Here is a 25,784-nt window from a genome sequence, read left to right on the forward strand (position 1 = left end):
CCAGTTCATGAGTTGATAGTCCTACACCAGGAGAGGCAAATGAAGTGAACCTGAGGCTACTACTACTCCTCCCCTGAGTGCTCAGGTCCTAAAGAATGGGTGTCACTCCGAGCTCCAGAGCTTTGGTTCAGAGGTTTTGCGTTGGAGGAAAAGCAGGCCATAAAACAGATAGCTCTGGATCTCTTCCCAAAGGAACTGATTTCATTTACAATAGAGCTCTTTCAGGGCGCCTGGGTGGCTCAGTCGTTGGGCGTCTGCCTTCAGCTTGGGTCATGATCCCGGGGTCCTGGGATCGAGCCCCACATCGGGCTCTCTGCTCCGCGGGAAGCCTGCTTCTCCCTCTCCCACTCCCCCTGCTTGTGTTCCCTCTCTCACTGTGGGTCTCTCTCTGTCAAATAAATAAATAAAATCTTAAAAAAAAAACAAAAAACAATAGAGCTCTTTCAGAGCTCTTTCAAAAACCATGGGGGGTTATTGTAAAGGGAATTAGGAGATTTATCGACTTAATGAAGATACAGCCTAGACTACAGGTTAGCTAGTTTGCAGGAGACATATCAGGAATAAGACAGCTGGGAGGAGCTTTCCTGTGGTAAGCATAAATATAAAACACTGACCCCAGAGAATATTCCATGCAAGGAAATACTATTTTATTAGATTAGTTTGTAGAGGTATTTATGTCCCAAGACATTGTTGTAAACAATAGAGTGATCTGCTAGCAATTAGTGGAGCATAACAGATGGGTCTCTTCAGAGACAGAGTGGAAGAGGCCTAATCTGTACCACTGTCATTCAAGACAACTGTAAGCATACCCAAAGTTGTGCCTCCTTAAAAAGTAGCATCAAAGACTTAACATTTAAGGGGAGAAAGGGGAGTAAATGGTACTACAACTATCCAGGCTATCACTAAACAAATAAACAAGCAAATAAGAAAAACAATCCTCGTGAAGGAAGCAGTACCCAGAAACACTACAGAGTCATTACAATATGTTCAGTTTCTAACAAAAAAATTAGAAGGCATGCAAAGAAACAGGAAAGCATGACCCATCACAATGAAAAAAAAAAGCAGGCAACAGAATTGCCTGTGAGAGAGACCAGATGTTGGATTTAGCCAGAAAATATTTTAAAATAGTCATTATTAATATTTCAGAACTAAGGGAAAGCTTGATTAAAGAAGTAATGGAAGGTATGACAACAATGCCACCTCAAATAAAGAATATCAATAAAGAGAGGGAAGTGGAAATTCTGGAAATTAAAAGGTACAACTGCTGAAATAAAGCATTCACTAGAAGGGAACAATAGTAGATTTGAGCTGGCAGAAGAAATAATTAGTGAATTTGAAGATACATCAATAGACATTATGTAAGCTGAACAGAGAAAAGAATAAAGAAAGAAAAACGAACAGAGCTCCAGAGAGATGTGGGACACCATATGGCACACTAATAGTTGTATAATGGCCATACCAGAGGAAAGGAGAGGAGAGAGGCAGACAAAAACCGAAGAAACAGTGTCTGAAAACTGCCCAAGTTTGTGAAGAAAACAACCTAAACATCAAGGAAGCTCAACAAATACCAAGTAGGATAAACTACAAAAAGACCACAAATACCCACATCATGGCAAAAATGTTGAAAGTCAAAAACAAGAAAAAATCTTGAAACAGCAAGAGAAAAAGGACACTTACAAGCAACATCCAATAGGATTAACAGCTAACTTTGCAGCAGAAACAATGGGGCCAAAAGGCAGTGGGATAACATATACAAAGTGCTCAAGGGAAAAATTAATCAACCAAGAATGTCCAGTAAAAGCCATTCTTATTAAAAAATGAAGCTGAAATTAAACAAAACAAAAACTAAAGGAATTTATTGCCAGCAGATCCATATTCAAGAAATGCTAAAAGATGTTCTTCATTCAGTAGATTGCCTTTTCATTTTGTTGATTGTTCCCTTTGCTGTGCAGAAGTTATTTAGTTTGATGTAGTCCCACTTGTTTATTTTTGTTTTTATTGCATTTGGTTTTGGTGTCAGATTTAAAAATCATCACCAATCCCATGTGAAAGAGCTTACCACCCATGTTGTCTTCAAGGACTTTTATGGTTTCAGATCTTACACTCAAGTCTTTATTTCATTTTGAGTTAATTTTTTGTGTATGGTGTAAGATAGTGATCCAGTTTCATTCTTTTCCATGTGGCTGTCCAATTTTTCCAACATCATTTATTGAAGAGACTGTTCTTTCCCCATTGTATATTCTTGACTCCTTTGTCATAAACAAATTGACCATACATGCATGGGTTTATTCTGGGCCCCCTATTCTATTCTACTGATCTATGTGTCTGTTTTTATGCCAATACCATACTGTTTTAATTACTACAACTTTGTAATAGCGTTTGAAATCAGGGAGCATGAAACCTCCAGCTTTGTTCTTCTTTTTCAAGATTGCTTTGGCTTTTTGGGGTCGTTTATGGCTTCACACAAATGTTAGGATTGTTAGTTCTGTTTTTGTGAAAAATGTCATTGGATTTTTTTTTTAGATTTATTTATTTATTTGAGAGAGAACAGAGAGAGAGAGGGAGAGTATGAGGTCGGAGGAGTAGAGAGAGAGAGAGAGAGAGAGAAAATCTCCAGCAGACTCCCTGCTTGAGCAAGGAGCCTGATGCAGATTTTGATCCCACAACCCCAAGATCATGACCTAGGCCGAAATCAAGAGTCAGACACTAACTGACTGAGCCACCCAAGTGCCCCTGTCATTGGAATTTTAATAGAGATTGCATTGAATCTATATATTGCTTTGAGCAGTATGGACATTTTAACAATATTAATTCTTCTAATCCATGAGCATGGAACATACTTCCATTTATTTGTGTCTTCTTCAATTTCTTTCCTTAATGTCTTCTAGTTTTCAATATACACATCTTTCACTTCCTTAAATTTATTCCTAGATATTTTATTCTTTTTGATTCAATTATAAATAGGATTATTTTCTTATTTTCTCTGATAGTTCATTATAAGTATATAAAAATGCAAAAGTTTTTGTGTATTGATTTTGTATCCTGCAACCTCACTAAATTTGTTTACTAGTTCTAATAGTTTTTTATCTAGTTTTTAGTGTTTTCTACATAGAATATCATGTCATCTGCAAATAGTGGCAGGATTCTCTTCCTTTCCAATTTGGATAATTTTTATTTCTTTTTCTTGCCTAATTGTTCTGGATAGGACTCCCAATTCTAAGTTGAATAAAGGCAGTGAGCCTATTAATAGATTGGACATGACTGAGGAAAAAATCTGACACAACACAAAGGTTTGATCTGTGAAAGCAATAATTGATAGGCTGGACTTCATGAAAATTAAAAACTGCTGTTCTGCAAATGACAATATCAAGAAAATAAGAAGACAGGTCTCAGACTGGGAGAAAATATTTCCAAAAGATACATCTGATGAAGAACTGTCATCCATATGATCCAGCAACGACGCTTCTTGGTATTTACCCACAGGAGTTGAAAACTTATTTCCACACAAAAACCTACACACCAATGGTTATAGCAGCTTTATTTAAAATTTCCAAAACTTGGAAGCAACCAAAATGTCCATCAATGATGAATGGATAAACTGGTACATCCAGATGATGGAATGTTATTCAGATCCAAAAACAAACGAGCTATTAAGTCATGAAAAAACATGGAGGAACTTAAATGTATATTACTAAAAGAAAGAAGCCAATGTGAAAAGGATATATACTATATGATTCCAACCCTATGACATTCTAGAAAAGGCAAAACTATGTGGACAGTAAAAAGATCAGTGGTTGTCAGGAGCTGGGGGAGGAAGGGATAAATAAGTGGAACAAAGAGGATTTTTAGGATAGTGAAAATATTCTGTGTATCATAATGATGAGTACAAGTCATTATACATTTGTCCAAATCCATAGAATGTACACCAAGAATAAACATTCCTGTAAACTATGGACTTTGGGTGATTATGATGTGTCAATGTAGTTTCATCAACTATACCAAATGTACAACTTTGGTGAGGGACATTGATAATGAGGGAGGCTATGCATGTGTGGGGGAAGGGAGTATATAGGAAATCTCTGCACCTTCCTCTCAATTTTGCTATGAATCTAAAACTATTCTGGAAAATAAAGTCGCATTTAAAAAAAAAAAGACAAAGAGGGGCACCTGGGTGGCTCAGTCGTTGAGCGTCTGCCTTCGGCTCAGGTCATGATCCCAGGGTCCTGGATCGAGCCCCCCCATCAGGCTCCCTGCTCAGCAGAAGCCTGCTTCTCCCTCTCCCACTTCCCCTGCCTGTGTTCCCTCTCTCGCTGTGTCTCTCTCTTTGTTTTTGTTTTTTTTTAAAAGACAAAGAAACCCATTTTAAAAATGGGCAAATGACATGAACAGATATTTCTTCAATTAGATCTGGAAATGGCCAATGAGCACATGAAAACATAATCAACATCATTAGGAATAATCAGGCAAATACAAACTAAAATCACAATGAGATACCACTTCACACTCATTTGGATGTCTGAACGCATGGAATGCAGAACAACACGAGTGAACCCACAAAGTAAACTATAGACTTTATGTGATAATGATGTATAAGTGTAGGTTCATAACAAACATACTGCTCTGGTTGGGGACGCTGAGAATGAGAGAGGCTAGACATGTGTGGAGGCAGGGAGTATACAGAAAGTCTTTCTACCTTTTGCTGAATGTTGCTGTGAACCTAAAAGTATTCTCTAAAATTGTATTATGTAAATGGAAGTTATACCTTCATCCTGGCTTAGACCATATCCACTGGCTCTCATGTTCTGATCCTCGCCACTCTCTACCAAATAGAGATAATGTTTGGGTGCTTCTGATACCCATTTATGTGGATAGTGACACTGTAAGTCTATCCTCAGTCCATCAATCTAGACACTCCGTGCAGGAGGGTCTACCCATCACTTCTATGCCATAATGGGCTCAGGAATTTTGTGATGACTTGCTGGCTTCCAGTACCCTGAACAGAAATTGAGACACAGATTTTCTCTTAAAATACTCTTAAATACTCAAACATGTCTGAATGCAGCAAACCCTCCTGATATTAATCCCTCCCCATGGTTGACGGGATGGCAGGACAAGATCCATAGTCACTCTCCTGAACTATCACCAACATCAAAGTCAGATATTTCTTCCCTGGAACTTCCCTCCTCTCAATCCATAAAACATTGGCATTAACAAATATAATCATAAATCTTTGTTCCTTATGAACAGTGATTTTCTGAAACCAATAATTCATCTCAGGGTGTTTTATCACTGACATGATGACTTCATTCTGAGCAATGAAGCTCTTTACCAATTGTATATATAGGGAGACATTAGGCTAAGCATGAGTGTAGGAGAAAGAGGTAAGGCAGAAGCAAAACAAAAATTAAAAACATATATATATTCAAATTATCATCCCATGAAATAATATTAATGTCCTCAAAATGGAGTACAGGTCTCCCCATCATCAAGACATGGAGACTGTGTACAAGATCAGATTTGAGCAGGTTCTGAAGACAAAAGTAAGATGCATGAGTAAGTGCTTGTGGCCCTACAATGCCACATTGCCTTCTCTGTTACAATTAAGCTCTATGCTTGGTTATTATCGTGATCTTTCTTCCAGTTGCAGGAGATGAATTTTCTTTAAAGTGGCAGTAGATGACCTCTGACCCTAAACTTTCCTTAAATTAGTCGTTGACCAACCTGAGCCTAACATTTTCTCCTTTCAGGTATTGATGAGACTTAACCACCACCACTCAGTCTCAGAGTCATAATTACCATTTTCCTACACCTCCCAAACATCAGAGATATTGCATAAGCCAGGGGATACCCTTCCATCTATATCTTGTCACACTCAGCACAGGGGAAAACTTTAAAACTACATTGTTACAGCATGCCATGGGACATCAGCACTATTTACTACCAGGCATGAGTTACTCATTGCCATTTGGTGTGCCAGATAGCCAATTCCAGAACCACATCCTATAATCTACTTCCTATGATCATGATGGCACCTACTGTCATAGGCTGGTCTCCCTGGAAGATCTTAATATGTTGATTCATGTACTGGTGTTTATTGAGGAAATGCTCCTGGAAGAGATTGGTTAAAGAGTGGAGGAGTTGGATAAGGAGGAGAAACAAGTAGAGCAAAGGTGCAATTTTATGTGAATTTCCAGATATAGCTTCATTCCATGGGGAGTGTAAACTACACTCTCCTGAAGGCAGAAATGTGTTCTGCTGAAGCAAGAAATCTGTGCTGCCATACTCCTGCACTACTCACTCATTACACGGAGGTTGCTACAAGGGAATGTAAACTCCTAGCACTTTTAGCTTTTGGAACATCCAGACAAAGTAGCACTAGTAGCCAGTAAAGGTAGCACTCTAAAGAAGGTTGTAGGTACAAGTCATAATGAGCAAAATATATCAAATCTGGGGAATAAGAGTAAAGATTTAATTGGTAAAAGGCATCTGGGTGAAGCACACCTGGGTCCTCTACAGTATCCATGTAATCAGCAACCTGTTCAAGAACCAAAATGTTACCAGAATCCCTAAAGCCCTCCCCACTTTTATTCCCTCCTAGTCACTAACTTCCAAGGTAACAACTATCCTGGCATCAAATACCATAGATTGGTTCCACCTGTTTTGCACTTTATATAAAAGGAATTATACAGCATGTCCTCTTTTATTTCTGGTTTCATTTCCTCATCTCATTGTAAGAGTCATCGTGCTATTGCATGTATGAAAGCCACCTGTTGGAAGATTGAAGGGCCTCCACTTCATCTCTCTGAATAATTGTATGGAAGAGAACGCTACTTCCCCAACGTCTGGAACCACATTTAATTGTTTATATGAATGAGGATATATATGTCTATTGTGTATATTGAGTCATTTTGCATTTTAGGATTATTTGCTACAACGATATGCTTACATTAATATGAATATTTTTGGGCACCTGGGCGGCTCAGTCAGTTAAGCGTCTTCCTTCAGTTCAGGTCATGATCCCAGGGTCCTGGGATTGAGTCCCACATCGGGCTCCCTGCTCAGCAGGGAGTCCGCCTCTCCCTCTCCCTCTGCTGATCTCTGTCAAATAAATAAATAAATCTTTAAAAAAATAATATGAATACGAATATTTTCTTTGTCATAAGTATTAAATATTGCGCAATTCCCATCAAGATTCTCTTATTAACTCAGAGAATATTCATTAATTTGCAAGCATATGGATAATACATATTGCCATATGTATTTCAGAATACACAGTCCGTGATGCCTTGGAATTTACTGAGGCTTCCTTTATGACCTAAAAGATAGTCTAGTTTTATAAATGTTCACTGTGTGCTTAAAAATAAGCACTGTGTGCTTATTTTGTTAATTTGTTCTAAAGTTCTATATATATCTAAAAATCCAAGCTAATTATACTTATTTAAGTTACACTTATTTTGGAATAAATTTTTTTTATTGGTTTATAGTATTCTGGTTTTTTACAGTGACGATACTTCTTAGGAGTCTAAGTGATTTGGTGTGAGTACCCATGTTTCCATAAGTTTGACTTGTTTAATAAATATAGTGAATTATAGCAGCTTAACATTATTCATATTCCCCGCTGGCTTTCTGTTCCTTTTCTACCATCACTCCCTTTGTATCTTTATCACTCACTGACTCTTTAGTCAGCTGTAGTATGGCTTCTGAACACTGAGGAGTAAGGTAGCAAATTTATCAGAAGGTCAATCCTGTCCAACTTTCTTCACAATGAAAGATTATAAGAAATCAGTGCCTTATCTTCATCACCCCTAGCAGGTGCTGGAATTCCTTTCTTAAACACTAATATATCTCCTAGCTGCTCTCCTGAATCTTGCTATTCCTCTCCTTAATCTTGCTATTCCTCTCCTTATTTATTCTAGCATTTAGAGAAATGTCTTTTAACAATATCTCCTCTGTTCAAATCACCTAATGGCTTCCCAACTCTCTAAATGTAAAAGCCAAAGTTTTACCTAAAGAAAATGAAAACACTAATTCAAAAAAATCAGACGAAATCAGAGAGGGAGACAAACCCTAAGAGACTCAACTACAGGAACGAAACTGAAGGTTGATGGAGGGAAGGGAGGTGGGGGGGGATGGAGTAACTGGGTGATGGGCACCTTCCTGCTCAGCGGGAGGCCTGCTTCTCCCTCTCCCACTCCCCTTGCTTGTGTTCCCTCTCTCGCTGTGTCTCTCTGTCACATAAATAAATAAAATCCTTAAAAAAAAAGAAAAAGAAAAAACACAGGTAGCCATCATTGCACTTTTGAGATTATACTATAATACCTCTTCAATGCAGAAAACAAACATAAAAAGGCACAATTCAAAATACATACAAAATTATACATAATCTTAAGAACTAGTAGTAACCATTGTTAACAATTCAGAATTTGTCATTATATTTTTTACATACAATTTTATTGAAAGTTGTTTTTACCCACATTACACATTATTTCTGTTATATGTTATATTAAAATTTACATTATTCTATGTGTAAACTTATATGTCACACAGTATATGATGAAATAGTTCCATGTCAATAAATGTAATTCTTTTACAATATTATTTTTAATAGTTACTTATTTTTTCATTCATAGATAAACCAAAATATAACCAACCCTCTGTAAGATGATTTCCATTTTGCAGTGTCACAAAAATTCCTGTTATAAATATTTATGGAAACAACATTTTTTTAAAGATTTTATTTATTTATTTGAGAGAGAGAGTCAGAGAGAAAACAAGTAGGGTGAGGGCCAGAGGGAGAAGCAGACTTCACTCTGAGCAGGGAGCTGGACATGGGGCTTGACATGGGGCTCAATGTGGGGTTAGATCCTGGGATTCCAGGATCATGACCCGAGCTGAAAGCAGATGCTTAACTGACTGAGCCACCCAAGTGCTCCTGGAAACAACTTTATGATGAATTCTCATTTGAGAGTTTAAAAGTTCTACAAATTTATGTACTCACCAGCAGTTTCACCAACTTCAAATGTTTACAATATTTTTTTTATCTTTGACAGTTTTCCTATTTATTACAAAGAATATTCAAATATAGAGATTTTATTCAATTCACTAACAATATTTATCAATTATTTATATAGTAACTGTCCTTTCACCTACTGATATAATAAATTATAGTAATCTCCTTTCTAATATGTAACTGTCCTTCCATTCTTGAAATAAATCTTACTTCTTCATTGTAAACTATTCTTTGACATACTGTTAAGTTTTATTGGCTAATCTTTATTATCTTAATGTATTTCTAAGATTTTTAATATAAAACAGTATTGATGTTTCACATGTATATATAGTATCTTGCACAGATAAGAATTTCACAAAATCAACACACCCATTTAAACATCACCCAGACCAAGAAATCAGACATTATCAGTACCCCAGAAGCCCCTCAAATCCCATTAGAGATTAAATCCCATCCATCTACTTGGATGTTCCCATGTTATCTCAAACAATATCTTCACAATGAAACTCATCCTATTCTCCAAAGCATTTCTCACCATCTATTGTCAAGGTTGCTGGTAACTTCTAGATCACAAGATAGGCCTGCAGTTCTCTGGAACCCCAGCTTACTGTAGGGCTTTTGAAGGTTTGAACTTACTCTGTTGATCATCACTGTCCCGACTGCCCACTTCTCATCCAAATAACTGCTCTCTTCCCTTAGCTAAGATATTGAACCCTCTTAATTAAGTTTAGCTCTGCTCCAGATTATGAGGCTCAGACTGATCCTAGTTATGGATTTTGAAAAAGCGCTAGGTGCAGTTTAGATGATTCCAAATTTGACAGATTTGCACATTCTCCCACTCTGATTATGGGTTCTGATTATGATAACTGTGCTCCTGATTTGCTTTAGGGTCCACCTTTCATACCATTTAATAGCTAATTTCTTAATAGGTTTTCTTGGGGTAGAATCCATGCTTTGCTGACATTACCAGGAACCCCTTTTCCTTGAGACTGAAGTTCAGCCTTGTGTAGTCCAAGTGTTTGCTGCTTTAACTTTCAAAGCTCTTTTATTTTTTCTTCTCCAGCATAAAATGAGAAGCAGGGGCGCCTGGGTGGCTCAGACGGTTAAGCGTCTGCCTTCAGCTCAGGTCATGATCCCAGGACCCTAGGATCGAGCCTTGGGAGTCTGCTTTCCCCTCTCCCTCTGCTGCTCCCCCTGTTTGTGCTCTCTCTCTCAAATAAATAAATAAATAAAATCTTTTAAAAAATGAGAAGCAAAACATATTTTTGCCTCAATGCATTCCTAAATTATTGTTTGTCCTTTCCTGTCATTTCATCCCCATGCTGCCATATCCACACACTTCACCAATTATCTCTGCCCAGAAACCTGGCACAAAGCACTCCTTTCCAACTTCCCTGCTGCCCCACTATCTGCTCAAGTTGAATCCGATGAGGCTATCCTTTGGCTTCATTGCATGCTACCCATCACACTTGGAGGTACATGGATAAATGTCTTTCTTTATAAAAGAGTGGTTTACTGTTCAAAAGGAAATACAGCATAGAAGGATAAAGTTACAACTACAGTATATACATGAATTTCCTCAGACAGAAAGTCAGAAGATCCTGCACCAGGGAATCACATTGGGTGGATTTATGTCCACTGTTTAACCTGGCTCCTCTTCCCTCTGATTTATGGCTTATCTTTCAAAGTGTCAGTTTTTCCTCTGCTTGGAATCCCCACCCACCATTAACATCCCACAGATTGGAGGAGGTTCAGAGCTGGTGTGGTCTTACTGGGGGATTTCTCCTTTTCAATATTCTAATCAGTGTGAGTTGCCTATTTGCCAGGAATGAACACACACACACACACACACACACATCTGTCAAGATCAAGTATTAATTTTTATAATAATTTTCACTCTTTAAACCAATATCTTTTACACTAAAGGCTCTGATTCATAAATACATTGTAAAATCAAAGTGGGTTACAACCTGCATCTTAATGGAATAAACTAGAAGAAAACAGAATATGATAGAAAATACTATAGTGCACTGCACACAGTGTAAGTAGGATTTTGTGATGTTTCAGATATGTGAGTGTATGTGTATTTGTGTTTTGGTTGTAATATAAAATTTATTTCTTACTATGGGCTGCATTAAAAATAATGTAAAAAAACATACAAACATATAAAGAAGTTTTAAAAACTTCTAACTGCAAGAATCTCATCTCCTAAAATATATCACATTATTAGGCAGAGTATTGCTTATTTTCTTTCAGGCTTTAAGAATATGCATGCTACTTTAATCCTGACAGAAATTTTTAGAAAGGTCAAATATTTTTTAATAAAAAGACCATTTTAGTAAGGACTCAATTACGTTCTTAGACATGAGCCTTTGATTTCCCCAGTTTTTATTCAGGCAAAGAGAAGAAAGTGTTCTGTTCTTTTAATTATCTTATGTTGGGTGGGTTTTCTCTCTTCTGATACTAGTTCCGCACATGACTCAGGTTTTCCTCACCAACTGCCACATCTCCTAGCTGACTGCCTTTCTACTTTTGTGGATTTCTGCTTGTCACCCACTTTAATAAAACTTTAAGATTTGTGAGAGCAGTAATTTAATGGATGGATACTAGGCCACCTCTATGACCTACTATAAAGCCTGGAATTTAATGGGTAATCAATAAGGAGTGGTAAAGTCAAATCAAATTCTGGCCCTCCTTTTTTCTACCTGTTGGTGTCTGGTTAACGTCAATGAAATGACCAGACCTATGGGACAATATTACATAGAAATAGTAATAATGAATGCATTACTTAGTTCCATCAGGAATAAGACCCTACAAGTTAAACAAAAAGGAAGAAATATGTTGACAAGACATTAGTAACTTATAGAGGGTCCAGCTACCCATGGTTTGCCTACACTTTTCACCATTTATGAAACATATCCTACAAGAAACCCAGCTGCAAACCCAGGCTGGTGAGAATGATAGCTTCTTGGATATAATGTTTTGAGGCAAAAAAGTCATTTGTGCTCCTTTATTGGTCCTTCAACTAGAGAGAACAGGCTTTTGTCAGGGTGGTTTTTTGACCTGTGCCTCCTGGTGTTTGCAGGTTGCTATCTTCCTCAGCTCCAAGTCTGGATACATGAAGCAAACAGAAAACCCAGGAAACTCACCAGCGTATTATTCTTCAAGTCCCCAGATCCCTAGCCAATCCACTTTCTCTCCCCCTTACTGTCTTCTTATGTTTATTTTATGTGTATTTCATTTGTACTTAGTGGTATAAATAGGGAAATTATACCTACTACAGATCCAGAAGTTTTATAAATTTCAGTTATGTCAAGTTGGTAAGTAGGGTTATTCAAGTCATCTGTAATCTTTCTATCTTTTGTGTTAATGTTGCTGGTGTTGGAAGTGTACTTCCCTAATTGCATGGAATGCAAAGTAGATAATATTGTCTGATTTCCAGTTATACTGCAGGCATGGGCACTGGGCAATGTTATGTACTCTCCAGATTTAGATTAAGCCCTGTTTTTTTTTTTAAAGATGGGTGAAGAAATCTGACTTCGCCATCCACCATTTTCCTACAAAGATCAGGAGAGATCATCTTCTTAATGTTAGTGCCTTTTTTAACTGGCAAAACTAACCTTATGTTGGTACGCAAAGGATCTCTAAAGCCTTTGAAAAACCAGGGAAATGGAGCTCCAGAGAAGCAACAGGTAATTATTAGCCAAAGACCTCTGAATCTTCAACAGATAAAACTGTCTTTAGTTGTGTAGGCAGTTTTCTTTTCTCACTTGAATTTAATTTCTAAAGTAACTGCTTCTACAGACACTAGAAAGGTTGACACTAGTGCTAAGAGGATCCAAAAACCTAATTATTTTCTTCCCTTATCTTCACTCTTATGATCCATACTTCATTCAACCTCTATCTCCTGCTCCCAAAGTCACAGGTCCCCAAGTTACTTTTGTCTATTACTGATAGAATTTGGATATTCATGAACAAGTTGATTTCAGTTATACAAAATAAGATGTTAAATTTCTTCACATTCAAGTTTTATCATAAATAATAACCCCATAATATAACCAAGAAAGAGCCAATGGTAGATTTGAATAGGGCAACAAGATCAGATTGTGTTTTAAAAATTGCATTCTAGGAATTCCTATACATTAAGTAGAAGAATTCCCCTGCAATTGAAAAGACGTCATGTCATATTCATGTATGAAAAGATTTTTTTATCATGTTTTAACATGTTTTATACATGTTTTTATACATACTTTATAAAGATGTTATTGACTCCAGTCAAAATTCCAGTAGGGTTATATCTTGGTGGACTAGACACAATCTAATTACCTAGGAGGCAGTATTATGGAGAGATTAAGAGTACTGCCTTTGGAAGGAGGGACAAAGAGGGGAAAATCAAAGATGCTGCCAAGAAAAGCATAAAGTATCACACAAGACATTCATGGTGTTGGTCTAAGAAGATTGATAGATAAGTTAAAGGGAACATTCATTCTCTAAGATGAGAGAAAATAAGTGAACATAGTCTTTGTAGTTAAACATACCTGTGTTTGAATCCCATATCTGACCATTAGTAGCTAGTTACTTCATTACCACTCTTTAGTAGCTAGTTAGCCCCAGCAAATGAATTTACTCGTCTAAGCTTCAGTATCTTTTTCTCTTATACAAGTCTCACAATGCTATAAACCTCATGGGATTATTATAAGGAGTAAATGTGATGAGGAGTGTATTGGCAGAAAGAAAGGGATGGATGAATGTGTAGATCCCTCGTAAGTTGATATGAAGAGAAGCAGAAAAATAAGTGATAAAATTTCCAGAATTACAAGGCAAGGAGAAAAAAAGTGGAGTTGGTTCATCCTGAAGCTTCCCTACTTAGTAAAGAAGAGGTGAACTTTTCTACTCAAAGTCATATAGCGGAGGTATGGTCAGATAGTTGAAAAAATGGATTAAAGGAAAAGAAATGATATTGGAGATGGGTGGCCTAGTTAGCAACATGATATTAAATAAGAGGCTTTCTTAAGAGTCTAGCAGGTTTAGGTGGCCAACCAAGATTAACTGAGGTCTGGAGTAGGAAAATAGGAAGTTGAGTTTATTCTGGCTTGGAAGAGGGAAGAATAAAGGGTAGGATGTCAAGAGAGTATGGCCATGTCAAGAAGCTAAATTTTAAATGTCAAACTATGGGACTCAGGTAGAGAAGAAAAGACAAAGCAGCAAAAGGCGTGCTAACTACTTGAGAGAGTTTAAGGTCTATGTGATAGAAATTTTCCAGTTAATGGCACATTTTTAGGCTTTCCTATGTTTAAGTAGAGGGAAACAAGTGGAGAAACTGGGAGGCTTGAGTATTGCAAAGATTATTGGTTGCAGTACCCGAGTTTCTTGGGCTGATGTCAGAAATCATGTCCTAGAAAGATAAAACAGGTAAACCTTCTGAGAAGCAGAATGGACTAAGTGACCTCAGGAGGCAGAAGAGACCAGAAAGATGAATCAGCCTTGAATTAGGCAAGAAATTCCACCAGGTCATCTGCAATGTGGTAGGCAATTAGCCTTTGCAAATGCGATCAAATATTTAGGATGCTGGTCCTTCTTGTTCTCATGATCCACAACAGAAACCACAAGTATGGAACCTTCAGATCTCTCCCTGCCTGCTGGAACATGAAACACCAGAAGAGGTGGTTCAAGAGAGGGATCAAAGTAGGAAACAGCCATTAGAGTAATTTCATGCCAAGTAAGTGGTCACTCAGCTGAGCTAGAAGGCTGCTCCATGTGCTCAGCATGCCCCTGGCCACAGATTCATAGAATAGCAACTTTACTTAAGGCTAGCTCTGACCTCAGGGTGACTAGAGCAGACTCACATTCTGCAGCAACTCATTCAGGTAATATTTCTTCATCTTCTCCATCCTTAGTTCAAATAAGTGGTGGGATCTCGGCATTTCTTCTGTCAGTAGGTTTTCCCATGTGTTTGTTCTCCTCCAGTATCTTCCTTTTGCTTCCTCTGCACATGAAAGTAGGGGAAAATTCACTAGCAGCTAATAGGATTCTCCCTCATTTCCCTGCATGCCCACCAGCTACAATTTGGAGAAGAGACAGAATGACAGAAGGACAGGAGGAAGTTGAGGAAATGACTTGGAAAACATCTTCTCTCTGGGCCTAAGTATTTCCATCCCTATAAGAGAAGAGTGTGGCTAAAGAAATTGGCAATTTAATACAAATAAACTCTTTACTTACAATAGTATCAGTTGACCATCTCAATATGCTTTGAAGTTCATCCTTTTTCTAAGGCTCACACTTCTAGGAGATGTTGAAGCTAGAATCTGAACTCAGATCTCTCTGATATATATAAAATTATGTGTACCTATCTAAGAATCATAAAAATTATATTTAGATCAAGATATTTATCCTGATTCTTGCATCAGGAAAGGTATACATAATTTTTATGACCCAAGACCAACAATTCTATTTTCAATTCATTCTTTGTATTTGAGCACGTGTAAGTGGTCTGCAAGAAGACACTTAGTTAGGAAATGAAGGACTGGAGAAACTGGTCTATCCCAGGAAATCAAATGACTCACATTATAAAGTGACATGTCCCTGATAACGCAGGACAGTCCTCAGTCCACACCCGTTTATTCAGAATTTTTTATAAATTCTTAGAGTGTTTATATTTACTCACATGAATGTTCCAGTGTAGATGATAGATTATAGGGTGAACCTATGTAAAAGGAACATGCCTGGGGCCAGTCCTAATGAAAGCCCGGAGCCCAGTTCCTCTTCCAACCAGGACTGGGATTATACATGACTACTGGCAGAAAAAAAAAAAAAAAGTTCTTTTAACGGTTTACTATCTCTCTTTGAAGCAGAGGGCCCTCTCAGGTCTGAACCCTTGGGTCAGGCCAGTGTGAGACCATCATGGTCAAGTTTATAAGAATGCAACACCTCAGGGCAGTAGGTCCTCTCATGTTTGGAAAGCCAGCTGTGCAAGATATTAGGAATAAACTATCTCAAGCCTTTTCCCAGGTCCCACCAGAGCAGGACATTGGATGAGATCAAATGGCTGCCTTTTCCTACACAACCATATTTTTCCTGGTTTCCTCCACTTTGGCACATACTGTTTTCTCAGGTAAGCAAACTTACAAGTCTTGGGAGAGAAACATCTGATATTCTTTTAGTTGTAGAAAAGAAAAATAGTCATGTGTGACTAAGTGGGGAATGTTAGGCTTGACAATGCAAAGTGGGTATCAATTGGGTATCACTGTTAGAAAAGGGAGTTACTCTGGAAAACCCACCAAAATTTGAAAATGAAATGACATGTTTCTACATAATGCATGGGTCAAGAAAAATCCAAAGGGAAATTCAAAATTATTTTGAACACAGGGAAAATAAAACAAAATGAGCAAAAGTTTAGGTTCAGAGAAGTGTCATTACCTCCATACTCCTTTCCCTTTTATTCCAACCCCACAGCCATCTTTATGGAACCAGCTTCATTGATCTCTGTCTTTCTTGTGTTATATAGAAACATGTGTGCACATTGTGTCATGCTCCTACTTGCTTACCTAAAAGATAGCATACTATAGGTACCTGTTTGCAACTTGCTTTTCTCAATTTACAAATATCCTGAAAATCAGTACATATCAATTCATAGGGATCTCCCTCATTCTTTTATACAATGTCATAGAACTTCCTTGGGTGGGTATACCAAAGTTTATTCAGTCAGTCTTCTTTGTATGGGCGTTTAGTTTGTTTTCAATATTTTGCAGTTACAAACAATGTTGCAATAATCTTATGCATATGTATTTTGTATTGTTGGAGGTGTATCTTCAGGATAAATTCCTTAAACTAAAAAATATCTAATAAACTGGAAGAGAATATCTGCAACACATATCACAGATAAAGGACTAATACATCTAAAATATAAGAATACTTAAAACTGAGGGAAAAGAAATAAAAACCAATTGCCAAATGAGTAATATGCATACATATACATTTCACACACGCATACACATACCCCAAAAATACAGAAATGGCTCTTAAATCTGTAAAAGATATTCAACTTCACTATGAAAAAAATGCTAAAGCACCTCACCTACCAGAAAGGTTTTCCTACACTAAGATTAAAGAGAAATTCAGTTGATCTTTGCATGGTTTCATTTCTTATGTTCAGATGTATTTGAGGTTTATTCTTATATATGGTATGCAGTATATATTTTTACTTTATTTCTGCTAGATGAAGGCCTTTATTTTCCTTTTTCCTCACCGTATCCAGCTACTTTTGTCATTAAAAGATTCTGGTTTTTTAGAATTAGAAAGAAGCGCTCCATTTTTTTTTTTTAATTCTTTAAAAGATTATATGTATAATTGGCATAGTCTATTCCTGGAAAGTTTGGTAGGCTTCTTGTTTCCTCTGGGAAATAATTTAAAATACAACTCAAGTTTTCTCTTTGAACTTTGGAAATTCTGACTTTTGGAAAGCTAGAATTTTCTAGCCTATTTAAAAGATCATATTACAGTGAGAGATAAGGAATAACAGAACTATGATAAGTCTTTTCTTATTTCCTTCTCCCACAGCCAGCTGGCCAACCTCTATCTCCAGGCAACACCAGCATCCTCACACAAACTAATTTCCCAGAACCAGTCTCTCCAGAGCCAAGGAACCCTTAAAGTTTCTCATCATCACTCATAGTATCCTCTTTAGTTCAGCATCTTGGTAGGAACAAGCCTAATATTTTATTTACCATATCATATTTAATTAAAAAAACTTTAAAGTATGTACACTCATCCCAACTGCAGTGAAAAGGAAACTAAAGCCAACAAAAATCAGGTAACTTAATGAAAATAACGTAGTTTGCAAGTTACACCTACAACCTCAACTGGTTTTTACTCTTTTCTCAGTAACATAGAAAATTTATAAATAAAGTCAGGACTGTGAAAATGAAGGAAAGAATGAATAAATGAATAAAGTAGTTAACAAAAGAACACCACCCACAAATTCTGTTGCTGTAAGTTATTTTTTATACTTTTGTGCAAATGAGTAATTAAATTACATTTCCTTATTCAGTTAGTAACTTCAGTGGGTAAAATCATATTCCTTGAAGAATGATTTCAACCTATTATGTATGTACTTTGTCTGCAGAAATCTTCAAGCCACGCGATATAAATAAATGGCCTAAGGTAAATTTAAATTTCTCAGTTCTGAATTCTGATGCTAACCTGATCACTCTCTTGATATGAGAGACCTAAAACTTCATAGGGATAAGTAGAACAAAAGTTTTCCATGTGACCTTGGGCATTATAACCTTTCCAGACTTACATTTAATCTTATGTAGCACAAACGTTATAACAGTAAAATACATCTCTGAGCATTAAATGAAATAACACCTGTCACTTGCTCAAGGTCATAAAGTTAAACAGTGGTAAATACAGGATTTATTCCCAGCCTCAATACAGAACCCTCACTCTCAACAATTACATTTCAGCCCCTTCCTCTAGAAGTTCACAAATACATAAATACCTCTACTCACAAACTTCTTAGAATGAGTTCACGGCTTTGGGATTCCAAGTTTAAGTGGAAACTTTACATCTGGGATTTAAGTGGGGATGTTATAATGCTTATGATTTTAAGAGATAATGGATGGGTCACTGCATTTTCTAACACTGCAGTCAGCAAAAAACCTGCCTGACCAAAGCCCAGGAGAAAATCTTGAAAAAGATCAATTGAATAGAAATATTTGATATTATTTCTTTTTTTTTTTAAGATTTTATTTATTTATTTGAGAGAGAGAGAGAGAATGCACGATAGGGAGTAGGGTCCGAGGGAGAAGCAGACTCCCTGCCGAGCAGGGAGCCCGATGTGGGACTCGATCCCGGAACTCCAGGATCACGACCTGAGCCGAAGGCAGTCACTTAACCAACTGAGCCACCCAGGCACCCTAGTTGATATTATTTCTATGGGGAGGAGGAAGTGACAGGCCAGGAATAGATGGGAGAAAATCTATCAATTGTTATTCATATGACATTTTTTTTGGTATTTGCAGCCCCCATGTAAAATGTACTACTCAGTGGATCCTTCTTATACGTCACAGTGTCCAGATGTGACATCGTATGTTTGTGCTACAAATGGCCACACTTACCAGAATGAGTGTTTTTTTTGTGTTGATCAGTGGTAAGTTCAAAATAAAATACTATTTTTTTTCTCTGTATTTCCTCACAGAAATATCAAATAATCTTAGCCAAGAAACTGGATTTACTGATGGATGGGATTTTTATTTAAAATAACCCCTATTGGTCATAAACGACTGGGGACACACTGTATAAAGAGAAAAGTCTTTCTGAAAAAATTCAGTTAACATTCAAAGTTGACTCATTAAAAAAAAGAAAGAGAGGCTTATGTGGTGTTTTGGCATCAAAGATCATATTAAAAATATCTATAGATTATATTCAAAAAATGAATAGAAATCCATTTTTTCAAATCACTCAAAATTTTTTAACAAATCACATTGACATGCCTATAAATAGCACCCATAAATATTGGTTGGTAGACATAAATAGATATAGATAGCAATACAGTTAATAGATACAGACATAGATAAAGTTGTAGACATACACATGAATAACAAAGTGGTTATGTGGTCTTACACAGATAAAAATTGACAGTTGACTTACATATTTCTTTGCCTTTCAAATAAGTTCAATAGTAAACTTAGATTAAAAAATTAATAACATTCCTTGTGATATATTTTAACTCCATTTGAAATTGTTTTTGCAAACAGATTTATGTCTTGTTAGTAACTCTTCCATGACCTGTTAGATCTTCTGTGTTGGGAATCCCCAAGACTATCCTCGGGTTTGATGATTTGCTAGCAGGACTCATAGACTTTAGAAAAGCTGTTATACACATGGTAGCAGTTTATTACTAAGAAAGGATATGAGTAAAATCAGCAGAGGCAGAAAGCTCATAGGGTGGAGTCCAGGAGAGAGCAATCACAAGCTTCCAGTTGACCTTTCCCAGTGGACTCACACAGGCAGTATTTACTTCTCCCAGCTATGCTGTGTGACAACCCATACAAAGTATTGCCAACCTGGGAAGCTCACCAAAGCCTTGATGCCCAGGCCTTTCATTAAAAGCCAGTCACCTAAGCTTGAGACACCTGCATGACTGACAACCACTGAGTCTCCAGCCACCCTGAATTCCCAGAGGTCAAATTAATACAGAGCAGCTCAGGACCACAGGGAACAACAACAGGCATTCCCTTGATCATAAACTATATGGCATGGCCTATGACCTCAGGTTACAAAGTCACTCTTATCAAGAGGGATATTCCAAGGGCTTATGATTACTTCCCAGGAGCTAATTTGAGCTTCCCAAGTCTGTTGATCTAACCCTTTAATGCATATCTTCCTTTGAAAAGAATCTTCATGGGCTTCCAGTGTCATGAGGATGTTATTGCTGAGCACTGAAGAAAACGGGGTGTAGAAGCTAGTCCAATAAAAGAAATATGTGCTCATCTTCAGAGCAAGTACTAGACTCAAAGGACGATTGAAATGTCATTTAAAGAAAAAGAATGGTAACTGAAAAAATGGGAATTAACCAAGTATCTACCATCAGTTTCAAAGCAAGATGAATGAGAATTCATGAATGTCACCAGACTATGTGGGATAATTAATTACATTAGCATTCTTCCTAATAGCTGCTGTCACTTTCTCAGGCACGGGTTAATTAGGCAAGACACTTGGAAGTGCCTTCTTAGCTTCCAAAAGAAAGCTGGAGTAGCCATACTTATATCAGACAAACTAGATTTTTTTTCTTCTTTTTTTTTTTAATATTTTATTTTATTTATTAGAGAGAGAGAGAGCATGAGAAGGGGAAGGGTCAGAGGGAGAAGCAGACTCCCAGCAGAGCAGGGAGCCTGATATGGGACTCGATCCTGGGACTCCAGGATCATGACCTGAGCCGAAGGCAGTCGCTTAACCAACTGAGCCACCCAGGCGCCCCTGGACAAACTAGATTTTAAACCAAAGACTGTAACAGAGAAAAAGAAGGGCATTATATCATAGTAAAGGGGTCTATCCAACAGGAAGGTCTAACAGTTGTAAATATTTATGCCCCAATTTTGAGAGCACCCAAATATATAAAATAATAACAAATATAAAGGAACTCATTGATAGTAATACAATAATAGTAGGGGACTTTAACACCCCACTTACATCAATGGACAGATCATCTAAGCAGAAAATCAACAAGAAAACAATGGCTTTGAATAACACATTGGACAAGATGGACTTAACAGATATATTCAGAACATTTCATCCTAAAGCAGCAGAATACATATTATTTTCATGTGCACATGGAACATTCTCCAGAATAGATCACATACTGGGTCACAAATCAGGCCTCAGCAAGTACAAAAAGATTGAGATCATACCATCCATATTTTCTGAACACACACTATGAAACTTGAAGTCAACCACAAGAAAAAATTTGGAAAGACCACACATACATGGAGGTTAAAGAACATCCTACTAAGGAATGAATGATCAACCAGAAAATTAGAGAAGAAATTTTAAAAAATACATGGAAACAAATGAAAATGAAAACATGATGGTTCAAAACCTTTGGGGTGCAGCAAAAGCAGTCCTATGAGGGAAGTATGTAGCAATACAGGCTTACCTCAAGAAGTAAGAAAAGTCTCAAATATACAACCTAACCCCACTAAAGGAGCTAGAAAAAGAACAACAAATGAAGCCTAAAGCCAGCAGAAGAAGGGAAATAATAAAGATCAGAGCAGAAATAAATGATATAGAAACAAACAAGCAAACAAAAAATCAACAGTTGAACAGAGCAATGAAACCAGGAGCTGGTTCTTTGAAAAAATTAATAGAATTGATAAATCTCTAGCCAGACTTATCAAAAAGAAAAGAGAAAGGACCCAAATAAATAAAATCATGAATGAGAGAGGAGAGATCACAACCAACACCACAGAAATATAAACAATTATAAGAGAATACTATGAAAAATTATATGCCAACAAACTGGACAATCTGGAAGAAATGGATAAATTCCTAGAAACATATAAACTACCAAAACTGAAGCAGAAATATAAAACTTGAACAGGCCGATAACCAGCAAAGAAATTGAATTAGTAATCAAAAATCTCCCAACAAATGAAAGTTCTGGACCAGGTGGCTTCACAGACAAATTCTACCAAACATTTAAAGAAGAGTTAATACCTCTTCTTTTCAAACTGTTCCAAAAAACAGAAATGGAAGGAAAACTTCCAAATTCATTCTATGAGGCCACCATTACCTAAATTCCAAAACCAGACAAAGAGCCCACAAAAAAAAAGAAAATTACAAGCCAATATTCCTGAGAACATGGATGCAAAAATTTTCAACAAAATACTAGCAAATCAAATCCAACAGTACATTAAAACAATCATTCACCACAATCAAGTGGGATTTATTCCTGGGCTGCAAGAGTGGTTCAATATTTACAAATCAATCAACATGATATACCACATTAAAAAAGAAAGGATAAGAACCATATGATCTTCTCAATAGATGCAGAAAAAGCATTTGACAAAGTACAGAATCCATTCTTGAAAAAATCCTCAGCAAAGTAGGGATAGAAGGAACATACCTCAACATCATAAAGGCCATATATGAAAGACCCACAGCTAATATCGTCCTCAGTGAGGAAAAACTGAGAGCTTTTCCTCTATGGTCAGGAACAAGACAGGGATGTCCATTATCACCACTGCTGTTCAACATAGTACTGGAAGTCCTAGTCTCAGCTATCAGACAACAAAAAGAAATAAAAGGCATCCAAATCAGCAAGGAAGAAGTCAAAATTTCACTATTCACAGACAATATGATACTCTATGTAGAAAACCCAAAAGTCTCCCCCCAAAATTGCTAGAACTGATACACGAATTCAGCAAAGTAACAAGATACAAAATCAATGTCCACTAATCTGTTGTATTTCTATACACCAATAATGGAGCAGCAGAAAGAGAAATCAAGGGGTCAATCTCATTTATAATTGCACCAAAAACCGTAAGATAGATAGCTAGGAATAAACCTAACCGAAGAGGTAAAAGACCTGTACTCTGAAAATTAGAACACATGAAAGAAATTGAACAGGACACAAAGAAATGGAAAAACATTCCACTCTTATGGATTGGAAGAACAAATATTGTTAAAATGTCTATACTACCTAAAGGAGTCTGCACATTTAATGCAATCCTTATCAAAATACCACCAGCATTTTTCACAGAACTAGAACAAAAAATCCTTAAATTTGTATGAAACCACAAAAGACCCTGACAAGCCAAAGCAATCTTGAAAAAGAAAAGCAAAGCTGGAGGCATCACAATTCCAGACTTCAAGCTGTATTACAAAGCTGTAGTGATCAAGACAGTATGGTACTGGCACAAAAACAGACACATAGATCAGTGTAAAAGAATGGAAAACCCAGAAATTGACCCTCAAATCTATGGTCATCTAATCTTCAACAAAGCAGGAAAGAATATCCGTTGGAAAAAAGATAGTCTTTTCAACAAATGGTGTTGGGAAAACTAGACAGCAACATGCAGAAGAATGAAACTGGACTACTTTCTCATATCATACACAAAAATAAATTCAAAATAGATGAAAAACCTAAATGTGAGACAGGAATCCATTAAAATCCTAGAGGATAACACAGGCAGAAACCTCTTTGACATCAGCCATAGCAACTTCTTACTAGACACATCACCACAGACAAGGGAAGCAAAAGCAAAAATGAATTACTGGGACTTCATCAAGTTAAAAACCTTCTGCACAGAGAAGGAAACAATCAACAAAACTAAAAGGCAACCTTGGGAATGGAAGAAGGTATTTGTAAATGGCATATCTGATAAAGGGTTAGTATCCAAAATCTATAAAGAACTTATCAAACTCAATACCCAAAAAACCAAATAATCCAGTCAAGAAATGGGCAGAAGACATGAACAGACATTTCTCCAAAAAAGATATGCAGATGGCTGACACATGAAAAGATACTCAATATCACTCATCATGAGGAAAATACAAATGAAAACCATGATGACATACCATCTCACACCTGTCAGGATGGCTAAAATTAATAACACAAGAAACAACAGGTATTGGTGGGGATGCAGAGAAAGCGGAACCCTCTTGCACTGTTGGTGGGAATGAAAACTGCAGCCAGAACAGTATGGAGATTCCTCAGAAAGTTAAAAATAGAACTACCCTACTATCCAGCAATTGCACTATTAGGCATTTACCAACGGATACAAAAATACAGATTCCAAGGGATACATGCACCTCGATGTTTATAGCAGCATTATCAACAATAGCCAAACTTGGAGGGAGCCCAAATGTCCATCAACTGATGAATGGATAAAGAAGTTGTGGTGTATGTGTGTGTATGTATATATATAATGGAATATTACTCTGCCATCAAAAAGAATGAAATCTTGCCATTTGCAAAGACCTTGTCTGTGGTAATGTGTCTAGTAAGAAGTTGCTATGGTCAAGATCAAAGAGGTTGCTGCCTATGTTCTCCTCTAGGATTTTGATGGATTCCTGTCTCACATTTAGGTCTTTCATCCATTTTGAATTTGTTTTTGTGTATGGTGTAAGAAATAACTAACTGGAATTTAAATAAAAACTTGAAACTAAAAAAAAAAGACAAAAGAGAACAGAAGAGTGCAAGTCTTGGCCAGAATTGATACAGAATCATAGTTGCTATCCTTAAAAGAATCCCTCAAGCCTACTCAGTATAGGACCCTCGTAATAACTACCAAGAAAATAGAATGAAAAAATCCCAGACTCTTCAGAAGTTTGTGATCACATTTGGCAAAAAGAATACATGCCTAAGAAAATTCATGTTAATAGAAAACAGCATTGGTTTTGTTCAACCAAACAATATTTTAGTAAGTCTTGAAATGGTTGACAGCATTTCAAAAATCCGATTTTACCTAAAAATATAGATTTCCAATTTATTTTGAAAAATCAAAGTTGTGCTAATAGGAAGCTAGGATTTCACATGAAAAAAAAAAAAAGCGATGGCTGCCTAGTAGCAGCTGCCCATCTAAATGGAGTTCAGGCATTTCAGACAGTCCCACCTCTCTGTTGTGGTGAAGGAGGCCCCCTTCACTTATTTATATTACCAGCTTGGCTCCTGCAAGTTAACATGTTTGCAATCCCTTACCCATGTGAGTCGATCAGATATACATCAACGGTCAGCCTGAGATGGGGGTCAAGGTGGGGAGTATCTTGAAAGAAGCTAAGTTTAAAGGATTCTTTAAAAAAATGCAAGAGAGGGGCACCTGGGTGGCTCAGTCGTTGGGCGTCTGCCTTTGGCTCAGGTCATGATCCCAGGGTCCTAGGATCGAGCCCCGCATTGGGCTCCCTGCTCAGTGGGAGACCTGCTTCTCCCTCTTCCACTCCCCCTGCTTGTGTTCCCTCTCTCACTGTATCTCTCTGTCAAATAAATAAATAAAATCTTTAAAAAAAAATTAAAAAATGCAAGAGAAAATAGAATGGGCAATTTATACAGGGCACTCTGCTTGGGAAAACATTTGGAACTGAGAAAATGTGCGGTGTCTTTAGGGAAATAATAAAGAGAAAAATTGTGTTGAAATGAATGTTACGTATTAGGGAACAGTAATATCTAAAGGTGGAAGGCTGGGGCGCCTGGGTGGCTCAGTCATTAAGCCTCTGCTTTCGGCTCAGGCCATGATCCCAGGGTCCTGGGATGGAGCCCCACATCGGGCCCCCTGCT

At 37.1% G+C, this 25,784-nt stretch overlaps 2 protein-coding genes across 3 annotated transcripts in view; one reads left to right on the forward strand and one right to left on the reverse strand.

The window, feature by feature from the left end:
• LOC115937134 (sperm-associated acrosin inhibitor-like) overlaps positions 1–25,784 on the reverse strand; it is a 107,006-nt gene that overhangs the window by 20,232 nt on the left and 60,990 nt on the right. For both annotated transcript variants that reach the window (XM_081826137.1, XM_081826136.1), the window contains exon 3: positions 14,857–14,996. In XM_081826137.1, the coding sequence (XP_081682263.1) occupies positions 14,857–14,873 (17 nt within the window). In that variant the 5' untranslated portion in view covers positions 14,874–14,996. The remainder of the gene's footprint in view (positions 1–14,856; positions 14,997–25,784) is intronic.
• On the forward strand, positions 16,052–19,164 carry SPINK13 (serine peptidase inhibitor Kazal type 13). Its single transcript, XM_006747665.1, has 3 exons — positions 16,052–16,121; positions 18,132–18,169; positions 19,033–19,164. Exons 1-3 carry the CDS (start codon positions 16,052–16,054, stop codon positions 19,162–19,164), a joined length of 240 nt encoding a protein of 79 aa, XP_006747728.1.

The sequence above is a fragment of the Leptonychotes weddellii genome, chromosome 7, assembly GCF_054177405.1.
Source record: "Leptonychotes weddellii isolate Sample4059 chromosome 7, ASM5417740v2, whole genome shotgun sequence".
Classification (NCBI taxonomy): domain Eukaryota; kingdom Metazoa; phylum Chordata; class Mammalia; order Carnivora; family Phocidae; genus Leptonychotes; species Leptonychotes weddellii.

Bases quoted from the DNA above. Each gene is read 5' to 3' on its own strand.
- SPINK13 (XM_006747665.1), top strand. From the start codon at position 16,052: ATGGCTGCCTTTTCCTACACAACCATATTTTTCCTGGTTTCCTCCACT. The intron at 16,122-18,131 runs GTAAGCAAACTT...CTTTGTCTGCAG, and splicing joins GGCACATACTGTTTTCTCAG to AAATCTTCAAGCCACGCGAT. The intron at 18,170-19,032 runs GTAAATTTAAAT...TGGTATTTGCAG, and splicing joins ATATAAATAAATGGCCTAAG to CCCCCATGTAAAATGTACTA.